Raw genomic sequence first — 13,345 nt, forward strand, 5'->3', positions numbered from 1 at the left:
TTGCCACTTAATGACTGAAAAAACATATCATTTCATGTACAAGCTTATGGTTTAATAGAAATCACACTGTAATCCTTTTGGAAATACTGGGATTTATCAACGTGCAGAAGAATGCACAATACAAAGTAAGATTTCACTGCCTTAAAAACAGAGTGGTTGAGCTGACATTTCTGGTCCTGACTACGAGCCTAAAAAGAAATTTCTGTTCCACTAGCCCGATTTTTTCCCCTCTATTAAATCAAATATATACACTTTTAGCTAAAGTTCAGAGCAAACTGTTTTGATCGTTTTATGCATGTAGTTTCTTAATGTTACTATTCATTAGCTTCAAGGTCTCTACATAAACCCCTAATGATTGATTAAACCCCTATATTACGTTTTAAAAAACTATTTTAATTTTATTAGAATTATATTTATATTGTTTATGTTTTTGATGCGGAAAATTCAAACTGTCCCCAAACTGAAGATGTGCATTTTGTTTAGTATCTCTTTCCCTGCTATTACCTGACAACATGGCAGTAATAGATAGGACCTCGTTAGAACAGTTGTAGTCACAACTTGCAATAACCATTTTAGCCAGTTGTGGGTCCAATGGAAATTCAGCCATCATAGATCCCAACTCAGTCAAGTCTCCATCATCATTTAAAGCAGCCAGATAATTCAAAAGCTCTAAGGCTCTCATCAGAGTTTCAGGAGCTGAAAAAAAAAATATTTAGGTAGGCACATTAATCAAACTGCTCTGAATAAGCAAAAAATGAGGAAGCAGACTATTGTAAGTCATCTTATTTTTTGTTCTCCATTCAACTGTCTTCCAAACACAAAATTGTTACCGAATTCAGTTATATATACATCCAAACATGAATGAATTGGGGGAAAAAAAATAAGAACTTATTTAGAAGAACTCTTAGCTGGATCAAAAGCTTTGAATATTTGAAGATCATGACTTTTCAAAATTCAGACAGCAATGGCATTGTGAAATATTCAGCATCATAGCAACATCACTTCCCCCTCCAATGCACTGATGCGTTTTCCCTTGAAAATAGGTCTATCCAGTCCCAAAATCTCAGCCATGTCAACTGTAGATACCTAGAGTCTTTCACAAATCTGAGCCTCTGAGAATGTTCTCTTAATGCTGCATTCCTCTTAGCTGGTGTATATTACACCCACAAAGAAAAACAGAAGGAAATTCAAAGGCCTTTCTGCTATCATACATGCTGCACAGCAGAGAATGCAACTGTTCTGTAGAGCTATTTAAAAGCTTACAGATTATAAATTTTGTTTTTATTTTAGAGGGAAAAAAAACCAACCAACTCTGAGGTATTTCTATATTGCTGATCTAATTTTTTAATTAGCAATACAACCCAGTTATTTTTGAAGTATATATGAACATTTAACACTGTTAGAAGGGAGATGCACATAACTTTATAGTTTGACCCAAAAACATGTATTCAACTTTAAAAATGCTAGTCAGTTTTATTTACATACAGTTGTTAACTGATGAACAATTAGAATGTGTAATCAAGCTGATAAGTAAAAAAAACTCAAATAATAGATTTTCTAATGCCCATAATTTTGTCCTATCCTCTGCAGGTAAGGGGCATTCAGTAGATTCCTTGATTCCATTAAAAGCTATTACACAGAAACATAAAAAGTTTGCTTTGATAAGACAGAGCACTAGATTTCAGGATAAACAAAAGACATTCCTTACAGATTACAATAAAAACAGTGAAAAACCATAAAATAATTTATCCCATGTTGTTATTATATAAAATATTCACCAAATTAAATATTTCAGAAGTCAAAACATAACACTTACAGTAGACAAGATAAATAGAAAGAGATACCTGGAGGATCCATAAAATCAAAGTGCACCAAATCATCTATACCAAGCTTCTTGAGCTGCAGTACTACAGATCCTAAGTTAGACCTCAAAATTTCAGGGTACGTGTTGTCCTGGGTGAGAGGGAGGGAAAAAAGAAAATTCGGAACACTTGTTCTTCCAAACACTTTAAACTACACAGGCATTCAAATTCTGATTTTGTTTGGTAGCACGGCACTTGACTACCTGTATCGATCAGGTGTTCTTATATACACAATCTAGAAAAAAAGTAATCTTACCTGCATTTCAGTTTTGTAAGCCTTCTCTGTATAAAGCCTGAAGCACTTGCCTGGTCTAGTACGACCAGCACGGCCAGCTCGCTGCTGTGCGGAAGCCTTACTAATCGCAGTCACCAAGAGAGACTCCACTCTGATACGAGGGTTGTATACCTATTTGAAAGTAGAATCGCAGCAGGAAAGGAGGAAAAGAATGAACACTTCATGGATAAGACAAATATCTAAAAAAACCAGAGACTGTTTTAAACTTATTTTCAAACACAGCTTCTGACTAGGAAATCACAAGTTGTATGTATCTAAAAGGCGAAAAAGCCTTTGGATCAGGGACAGAAAGCTTCAAATACAACTGCCTAGAGACCAGCATTTCCTTTTTATTCATTTGTTAACAACTCCTGCCAGGCTCCCTGTCCTCCTTAAACGTGTGTATTTTTAGATAAGATTTTCATGGCAGAAGGACTGTGTCCAATTTGTTCCACAGAGTGTTAAACACACTCTTGATGCTCAAATAATTTAATGGGAAAAAAAAAGTTTTCTTGATACAATTATAAGGTTGAATAATCATGTTCTAGAGGTCAGAAACATCTAACGTTAACGTTGAACACAACTGTAAAAAATCAGACCAATGACAAAGCAAGGCTATTTCAAGTGTACATGCAGACTGTCACAGTACAAAATATACGCTGGAATTTACTGTAAAATTTCCATTGCAGTCATACATAAACAGCAGACTTGCCAACTCATTAGAGCTCAGGAAAAAGAATATACTGTAAAAAAAAAAAAAAAGTAGACAGATAGTAGTTTCAGTTGAAGATGTTCTTTGGTCCATGTTTTAACACCCTCCTGGTATGCATAGGTACAAAACATGTACAAAAACTCTATTTCTTATTACAAAAGATACTTCTTCCAGTATAAGAACTACTTGTGGGAAAAAAAAAATCAGCCTAAATGGTGATTGAAACTTGTGCATGAAGATGCATTGACTGTGCTCACATTCTGCTGTATCTCACATTTGCAAAAGTTAAAAGGCTGACACTGTGTATGTGTATTAAAGGAAAAGTCTTAAGAAACCAAGTTATAAAGACAGTTATAGTTAGTGGAAAAAACTAAATGAAGAATAAGAGATTTGTATTTTATTCTTTCTTTTGTTATTGGGTTTGACTGTAGGCAAGCTACTTCAGTTCCTCTGAACATCCCACAATGTTTCAAGAAGCACAACACAAGCTCGATGACAATCTTCAGGGTTGCAACAGTACATGATAAATACTGACAAGAAACAGTACTACCCTAGGTATCATTTTTCTCTCCTCATTTTAGTGCTGGAATTTTCTACACTAACATGATTTAAAAGAAGAGGTAGCTTCTAGCACCATCTTTATTCACTTTCATACAATTTCTTGGTTTTACTTGAGCATTCTCAAGCATAGGCACACAATACAAAACCACTCTTTCCTAAAGTATCCAGGAAATCCATATTCCAGGTCTAATTGTCAAAATCCTCACATTTCAATTTTTTGAAAATAAAATTCTTCTACACTGCACTGTTTTGGACTGCTCTAGATATCTGAAGTTTGCAGACTAAGTGCAAACCTACCATAAGTTAAAAACAAAACAAAAAAAACCAACACAACCAAGGTCGAGATTTCAATTGGGAAAAGACCTATCAGTGTTCACAAAGGGAAGAGTTACCTGAGCAAACCAGATTCCGGTATCTTTCCTACTATAAAGAAAGGGAAAAAAAAGTAGTATTTACCTTCTGTTTTGCAAAGCCAGGATCAATCACGAACACAACACCATCTATTGTTAATGACGTCTCAGCAATATTAGTGGACACAACAACCTGTCAAAAAATAAAATTGTAAATGTAACTACTTTGTCCTGAAGATGAAGAGCTCTGATTTTCTCTGCGCCAAGAATTTTCAGCAAACTTTCCTTCACTTCATCAGTAACTACCAGAGCTGTGCTCCAACATTTTTACAGGACGACATCAACCAGATGAACTTCTATTGAAATCAGAGCAATTTTTGTCCACCATTTCTGCTCCCCTATGTCTCTATTAACAGTAATAAGTCTTAGTTTTAAGAAACAGAAGAGCAAATATTTTACTTACAAGACCACTGTTCAAAATTTTACTCACATCTCCGGTACAAAATAGTAAGTTACACTCGATCCCTTTAACATCACCTCTTAATTCCACCTTTTACTTTTTTTTTTCTTTAAAAGCCTAAACAGGACAAACTGGTTCAGTAATATTAAATCAAGGTTATATAACTGTACCAGCACCGTATGTTCTTTTACTTTCTTTGGAATAAAGCAGTTAACAAAACATTCCAGCTAAAATCCTGAACAATACATACTTAATTTCAACTTTGCCTTTTTAAATTACTATATACTCAAATACCTTTACATATTTTGAAGATCACATTCTTAAATTTCTATAAACTTTCTGAAGGTTGTCTCATGCAAAAATTAAAGCAAAGGTGATGTCCAAGTTCCGAGGCTTGATTCACCATCATTTAAATTTCACTTCCAGAGATGCAGTGTAACAGTCTGTAGGTATCATTAGCTGTCATCCCAATAGCGACCACATTAAAACATGTTATTAGCAAATTCAATCAGCTACCTCAGAAAAGACCCAAAACCCATTCCACACTTCACTGAAACTACTTACCTTTCAGTTCTTAATTGCAGAGCATTCTGTCATCATTGTTTTCACTTTAGCAATTAGAATTTTAGAGACCTTTACCAATTTGCTCAGAACTACAATGAAGCCAGTGGCTGGACTAGATTGATAATCCTCCTGATTTCCCTTCCTCCTGGCTGATCACTTTGCCAGTCAGCTACTTATTACTCTCAGCTTCTCTTTTCTTAAGTAGACTTAAGGTTTAAGCTTGCCCAAATACTACTATATATTGAAAGCAATACTTTAGTGAAAAAAAAATGTTAAATAAATTTGGAATTATGGTGTTCTACCCTGAAACAATGTGCTACTTCGAACTCCTCAAATAAAAAAAAATCCTGTACACCTTTCATTCACAGGTAGCCTGTACAGACTAGTCAGAGATAAAAGCCACAAACATCAATGCAATTAAGTGCTTACACAAAAGCACGATACATTTTCATTACAAATTTGCAAGTCATTAAATATGCAAATTAAACCAGCACGCCCATGTTAAAAGGCTCGTCAATCTACATGCAGCTTGCTGTTACAGAGTGTACTTTATCTAACAAGTCTCAGCTTTTTCCAGATCTACTAACGGATGAAGTGTCCATACCCAGAATCTTCAAATACCAACTACAGAGCAGTGTCAAAAGGTTTTGGTCTTGCTTTCAATCGCCAGTTTCCATTAGGACACTTCAACACCATTAACTCAATACTGTTAGTATGCTTAGTCCAACAAAGGTCCAGCCATTTAACTTGCACTTGAATTTACTTAACTTGTACTTGAACTGTTCAGAACTTTCCAAAGGTAGAAGGAAAAAACCAGTTATTTACACAGTAGATTCTGTTGGATGTACAGATCTCATTTGTTAATATCATATTGCTTAAAAACCATAATTAATGGATGAAAAAACACAAGAAACTTAAGAAAAAACTTGAGGAAATTATTCAACATCTTTCAAGCCTAAATCAAAGCACAAAGTTCCTTGTAAATCAAACAAATGAAATCAGCACTAAACTGAGTTAGTGAAAGTTATGTTAAAATGTTTTTAAATATTAGATTAACAGTTTGATACACCAAAGAGTTTGAGAGATTAATTTAAACAAGTTAATTTGAATATTGAAATCTACATATTATCTATATATAAAAACATCTTTATATCACACATGTATTAACTAGTAATATGACTCCCGAAACAAAAAAAAAAAATAGAATTCCATTTGGAAAGAAGGGATAAGGTAGGAAAGGGGAGTAGAAAGGCTCCTTGTTAAGTCATCTTCCTCCAGATTATAAATGAAATACTCTGATTAACTGTAACCAGTAAAACCATTTTTTATCTTTAAGATTAAGATTTCTTGCCATAATAGCTGATCTTGCCTAGACACCTAAGAGGACAAAAAAAGTGCTAAGTTATCAAGCTATATCAGTACGAGCTGTTAGCATCACTACTACGGCAACATGCTACACAACTTCCAGTATCCTACTTTTGTTTCACAAAGTTGAAGCTCAGGAGATACTTATTCAGATACTGCAAGCACTTCACTTAGTTTTTATGACCATTAGAGCCTTTGAAATGATTCAGACCTCCTGCTAGCTCTCTCTCCTCAGCAGTTCTAAAAACTAGGTTCAACTCCCACAGGAGACTGTGTAAAAGCAGACATTTTGCAAGACAGTGGAGGCACAGCAACCCATGGTCCTACTTTACATATCCTGCTCACTAAGACTAACTGAAACTAAAACATCTAAACAAATTTACACCCCACACATACACACTTTCACTCATTGCTAGATTTGCTATGGAAATCAAAACCAAAATACAAAGCCAGTACATTTCAGTCAAAGCATGCAAAGAGGAAAAGTGGTCTTTTTTTCCACAAAAAAAAAACAAACCCACAAACATAATGGCTTTACAGGTCTGAATCTGTTGCTTACATGTTTGTGCCTGCTTTTGCCTACAGTTGATATCTTTTTCCAGCGCAGCAATTTTTCTTGTAGTAGAATAGCTGCTACACTGAGAGTTTCTTCCTGTTAGACACAGGCACTGGCTTTGTCAGTTCAACATAATGAAAGGTACACGCTGCATCTGTTATCCTCTCATCAAGAAAACCAGAAACTGCCTGTTTTGAAGTGCACAGTTTTAAACATGAATGAAAATTTAATTAAACACTGCTTGCTCTGGCTGGGGTAGAGTTAATTTTCTTCATAGTAGCTAGTACAGGGCCATGTTTTGGATTTGTGCTGGAAACAGTGTTGATAATAGAGATGTCTTCATTATTGCTGAGCAGTGCTTACACAGAACCAAGGCCTTTTCTGCACAGAACACATGTACCTCAAAGCAACTGCAACTGTGGATAAGTCTACACCACAGTGGGTATACCCCTGGAGACACTGTGGCTCACAGATAAAGGCTCCACTTGGAGCAGGTACGCCCCTAAGGGACTGCAGTCTGTGGGTAAGTCCAAGCCAGAGCAGGGGCAAGGGGAGAAGTTCATTGCAATGTTAAACCCTATGGTCTGGCCCAAAGGGACCAGGGTGGAGACCATAGTGCAAATACCTTTAAATTGTTGTAACTCAGGATTTGAGTTGCATGTTATAGGAATTACTATAGCAGGAACCACCTGAAACACTGGAGGACAAGCCTTACAAGAAGCAGTGCAAGTGCAGCAGGGACCCGACCTGAGCTGCCTTTGGTGCCCAGTAACTCTAGACAACACACCACCTCTCCTGTCCTGAGTGACCACCGTAACAAATGGAGCCCAAAGTCATGGACTGAATGAACTCAGTGGACATTTTGTGGACATTTTACAGACATTTCACAGGGGTGGCTTATAGACTAAGGGAATGATACCTGTGTATTGTATCAGAGGATGGGAATGGGGGTGGTGGTTAATGAGGATAGACTGGGTAGTGTGGGACCCGAGCATGACGTAAATGGTATGGAATAACGGGTGGAGAACACGCTGGTTTTGGCTGGGATAGAGTTAATTTTCTTCACAGTAGCTGGTATGGAGCTTTGTTTTGGATTTGTGCTGGAAACAGTGTTGATAATACAGGGATGTTTTAGTTACTGCTGAGCAGTGCTTACACAGAGCCAAGTGCTTTTCTGCTCCTCACAAAACTCCATCAGCAAGGAGGCTGGGGGTGCACAAGAAGCTGGGAGGGGACACAGCTGGGACAGCTGACCTCAACAACCAAAGGGATATCCCATACCATATGACATCATGCTCAGCAATAAAGCTGAGGGAAGGAGGAGGAAGGGGAGGACGTTCAGAGTGATGGTGTTTGTCTTCCCAAGTACCCGTTACACGTGATGGAGCCCTGCTGTCCTGGAGATGGCTGAACACCTACCTGCCAGTGGGAAGTAGTGACTGAATTCCTTGGTTTGCTCTGCTTGTGCACGGGGCTTTTGCTTTACCTATTAAACTATCTTTATCTCAAGCCACGAGTTCTCACTTTTACCCTTCCTATTCTCTCCCCCATCCCACTGGACAGGAACGAGCAAGCAGCTACGTGGGGCTTAGTTGCTGGCTGAGGTTAAACCACAACAAATACACAGCTATCACTTGTTCATCACTGAAAAGCAATTTCATTCATTTAAGTCATTTGCTAATACAATCTTGTTGTAGCATTAGTTTCATGATTTCAGAGTCAATGCTTTCTGCAATCAACTTAAATAGGAAAAAAAGGATCATTTCACTAAATTTATTAAGTGATTTATTCTTCCAGAACACTAGAAAGCTGTCACTAGTATTCTACATGCATTGTACTGCACAAAAAAAGCAAATACTCAAGGAACAAACCTTGCCTAGAGCAGATAGTATGATTCAGCTTTGACCTTCAAAATCTTAACTTTGCAATTGCTACAGTTTCATATAGCATTAGTTTAACTTGAGGAATCTCTAAAACCGAACGTTTGGAAGGACTCTTAATAGAGAAATAAGCCACATTAAAAACTATGTGGTTATGTGAGCATTCAGGAATTGAATTATTAGTTTCATGAAGAACATTCACTAGTGTCAACTTTTTCAGTTTCTCAATCCATTTTGTCCAGTGAAAGAACCTCAATTCCTTGCTTACTACCACAGAGAACACAAGCCTCTAACTTCAATGTACTTGTATTAACTTGCACCTTCTCATAAACCTTGAGAGACAAAATCTGCCTGATAACATCCCTTGAAGAGGTAGTCCATTTTGTCTCCAGAAAGAGCATGTCTCAGAATGATTACTTAGGGAAAAAAAAATCCCATCCCTCCATGTAAATCATGTGGTTGTCAAATTCAGTATTTAAGCTGACTTATCATATTTCTCCTAAGAAACTTACATGAATGCCACTCTCTTCAGTCAAATCAACTTGTGCCTAGAACATTCCGGACTTACAGATGGAAGCCAGAATTTTGAATTGCACTGAGAAATAAACTCTTGAGTTATAAAAAAATTTTAATGTGATAAAATATTGGATTATTAAGGCTTCATAAAAAAACCTTCTACTTGCTGCTGTCCAAATATACTTGAAACAGCTGAAGCTCATTATTTAATTGCCCACACAACTGTGAGTGGCTAGCTACTGAACAGCACACTAAAACAGCATACTATTCACCTTTCTTCCTATTGCTCCATTTTGTTTTTTTGGTGGGGGAGGTTCAAAAATCCGTTGCTGCTGCTGCGGAGGAAGGGTGGAATACAATGGAATGATTTTGATGTCACCAACTTCAGGGCCTAAATCATCAATTTCACGTTTTATCCTCTTGCAGGCTTCATCAATCTCCTGCAAAACAAGAACATTGGTTAAAAGAGAACTCCATGAAAAAGGCAGCACATTTTAGAGTGCCTTCTGACAATTATATTAAGTCTACACCCTGAAGAACAATTACAATAACTTCTACTTTAAAAAATAAAAATAATTTAAAAAAAATCAATTAAGATGCTTGCTGAATTTGCAATTGAATTTCCACAATACTTCAAGATGCTCCAGCTTCTATACTCTAATGAACAGCCTAATTTGCATTCAACATCCTTTTTCTTTTAGTCATGTTTCCTAATTAATTCTCTACAAATTGTACTAAAATTGAAGTCTCTCACCCTGGAATATTAAACTGCACTCGCGACCTTTTCAATTTTCACAATCTAAAAGAAATTGATGTGCAAGATATTTAGAATAAGCTAATTAAGCTTTAATGCCACATATCACTAATGCAATTATATGGAAGATTGTTCTCATTAGGTACAATGAAGCAAAACACCTTTACAGTATAAATATGGATGCTCAAAACCAAACCTCTCAATCCAGTGTTTCAGATTTTACTTTAAAATTAACTGAAATCTCATTTAAGCTTAAGAAAACTCAGTGAAATACTCTGAAGATGAGAAAGATTTTTCATGCCTTTTTTACCTTAGTATTTTCTACAGTATTTGCTAGCCTATTTTCTGACTAGTTTACCATACAAAAAATTCACCACAGCCTAATAATTTATAATTCCATTTCATTTTAAAACAACCACCCACATTTAAGTCAGCTAGGTGACCTACAGTTATCATGAGATTTAATGAAAATTAAAGTTCACAGAAATTTAGGTCAATGAATAACACAATTCATTAACTTCAACTTAAAAACTATGACAGAGCCTCTACTGGTGTAACTAAGAGGCACGTTTACCAACTATTGATATTCCAGATGAACCACTGATGGGAGAATGAAGTCATGACAGGAAGCAACATTAGGCAAAAGCACAAAATCACTACAACACACTCCGAGGAGAGAGGCCAGACCTCCCTTACCACAAATAGTTCACCAGCCTGAAGCTGACTGAAGTGATGCTTAAGACCCTCAAGCAAATATACAGAACAGGTTAAACTAAAGGTTCTGTAAAATTACTGCTTTAAACTGTAATTAGAAAAGCAAAAGCAGCCTCCTTTTTAGAAACTATAAATTCAGATAGATCTTGGAACAAATCTGGGTCTTTTTCATTGGTTCTTAAAAAGACTTGTAAGTTTTTAGCACAGCTGTATTAAGTATGTTTTAAAGAAACACAGACAAAACACTACTCATGTTCTGTATTGATCAGCATATCTAACTATTGTAAGCATGGCAAAGTGAAGACTCTTCCTGATATCAAAGAGCCCTTTAATAGTAAGCCTAATGCTTTCTGGCATTATCTTGCCAATTTGAATGAACTGCAGTATTTACAAAAAACCTTTTAAACAAAGGTGTGCTTTGCCAACAAATCCAATACACCTTTCATAAAATGTAAGGGGCACACAAGAAACTGAGCTGGAATGCCCCCTACTGGTTTATTAACAGGGAATGAACTTCCTTACACAGGGGTCAACATCTGGTGTTCTGCCGATAAGTTAAATTCAGTAATAGCCTCCAAGTGAAAAGGAAAAATCTAACTTAATTGACAGATTATACACAGTAGGTAAATTAATACTTTAATAATAGTGTTTATGTAAAAAGACAACATGTTAAAAGTAAATAGCTGACTAACGAGGCAGTGACATTCCCTCTCAAATTTGCACCCAAAGTCTTGACAAGCTGATACCTGGGCCTGTTAAATATTTAATACAAAATTAGATTCTAAAGATTCGTTTGTATCACATGAAAACATTTAAATCTGGAGATAGAACAGATACAGTTGAAGGCACAATCCTAATTTTAATCCTTTGAAGATTCAGCAAGTCTAATTCAATAGTCCCAATTTACTATTAATTACTTACCTTAAATGAAAGGTTTTTTTAAAACAACCACGTACGTTTAAATATTTGCACACTATCTACTCCGAATCCATTACAAAACCCCTTGAAGTGGGATTATTCCATCAACTGACATGTACAATGAGGGTTTTCTTCTTGGAAGGAAAAGAGGGAAGGTAGAGTGAACTTGTGTTGCATTTAGATTATGCCTGAAATTCCTCAGAGCCCTGACTATCACACTGACTACTTGAGATAGCGTATACCAAGGTACTGGAAGCAGGAACAGACACAGGATCAGAGGAGCCACAGTTAGACCCACGACTGCGCAGTGCATCAGCACAAAGACCTACTTCAGAATTAATCAAAGAAGAAAATAGGCCTAACATGCAAAAAGTGTGACACTTAGGCAATGCTGAAGTTACTAGATTGAACTCGATTCTACTTCCTCTCAAAACTGAAGACTTCTTAGGAGTGTTACTTGAGAAACAGTTCTCAGTAAAATTGCAGTCAATGAAACTGTCCATTGTGCACACATTCTAAAAAGAGCTGACTACCAAAAGGTAAATAGCAAACAGACCATAAAAAGGGGAAAGATTATATGCTAGCTGAAATGCTCACTTATCTCAAGGTGCAAGTGCCACATAGACTCAACATATCTATACTTCACAACATCCAGTCATCAGAATTGTCCCAGTCTATTATGTACTTTAAAGCTGCCAAAAACTTCTTGCTTGATCCTGTCAAAATGAATTAACAATATACATACAAGATCTGTAGTTAAACTATAGAAACTGTTGTTTCACTATAGAAACTAGAATCAAGTATAAGGTAAGAACTCCACAGTAGTACATTTTGAATATTAACATGGAGTGCTCAACATTCTTCCACACCCTCAACAGCATAAGCAATTCTCCTTGGAAAAGCTCAAAGACAGAGAAGAATTAGCAAAGCAAAAATATGTCTTTTTATGGATATACTAGTGATCAAGGAGGTCATGAGGTGGCAAATACTTTTCAACCAGGAAAAAAAGTCATCTAAACATCAACAATTTTTATTTTGTACCTACAGCTAAATATAGTTTACAAAATGAAAAAAAAAAAAAAACAGTAACCAAGAATTTAATCAAGATAATTATTAAATCAATTTTAAGCTAATTTAAACAATACTCTTTCAAAGAAATTGGTGTGATTAAGGCTGGTTCTACACACAATCCTCAGGCAGGCTCCTTGGTTTTCAAACAACTGGCAGACCACAGGCAATATTTAGAATACCTGTCAAATTAGGTGGATTTCATTCAGATATCAGAAAGCAATTCAGAGACACCAAAAAGCTTCAGGATTGCAACATGAACTTCCATTGTGCCACAAATTTCAGCAAGACCCAAGTCTATATCAGAACCAATGCTTAACAGTTTCTTGTTTAGAAAACAAAACAAGAACAGGGTGCACAGTTTCTTATTAGAGACAGTAGTGCAGCCATCTATATTTCAATCTAACAGTAAGTAGGTTAACTTATACCTCCTGAATCCAACAGGATTTTTACTCTATCTTAACCCACTTTTCCAAAGAAAAGGCAGACTGATGACTAGTAAAAAACACCCTTGGATGCAGTAATTTTTATTCCTCTCACTGAAGCTGTGTTTCTGTGCAGCTAGAAATGCAAAGATCTACCCGACCAGAGGGAAACTCTGAGTTTGAAGCCTGTTGACAAAAGGAGTCCTGAATTCTCATAATGCCAGAACTGCTGCTTATATTCCATTTTAGCATCCTCTGGATGGGGACAGCAATGCCCACTATTCATGTCAAGCTCCCAAGAAACTAAAAGCACGGTGCTTTCTTTATTTTCCCCTTCTAACAGCAGATCAATACATCTAGAAGTGA

The 13,345-nt window shown here is 36.3% G+C and overlaps 1 protein-coding gene across 1 annotated transcript in view; it reads right to left on the reverse strand.

The window, feature by feature from the left end:
• Positions 1-13,345, reverse strand: part of DHX15 (DEAH-box helicase 15) — a 51,878-nt gene that overhangs the window by 14,761 nt on the left and 23,772 nt on the right. The window contains exons 6-10 of the mRNA XM_068404346.1: positions 9,373-9,540; positions 3,866-3,952; positions 2,119-2,268; positions 1,845-1,953; positions 505-696 (exon numbers count right to left, since the gene is read on the reverse strand). Coding sequence (XP_068260447.1) covers positions 505-696; positions 1,845-1,953; positions 2,119-2,268; positions 3,866-3,952; positions 9,373-9,540 — 706 coding nt within the window. The remainder of the gene's footprint in view (positions 1-504; positions 697-1,844; positions 1,954-2,118; positions 2,269-3,865; positions 3,953-9,372; positions 9,541-13,345) is intronic.

This window comes from Nyctibius grandis, chromosome 6, assembly GCF_013368605.1.
Source record: "Nyctibius grandis isolate bNycGra1 chromosome 6, bNycGra1.pri, whole genome shotgun sequence".
NCBI classification, from domain to species: domain Eukaryota; kingdom Metazoa; phylum Chordata; class Aves; order Nyctibiiformes; family Nyctibiidae; genus Nyctibius; species Nyctibius grandis.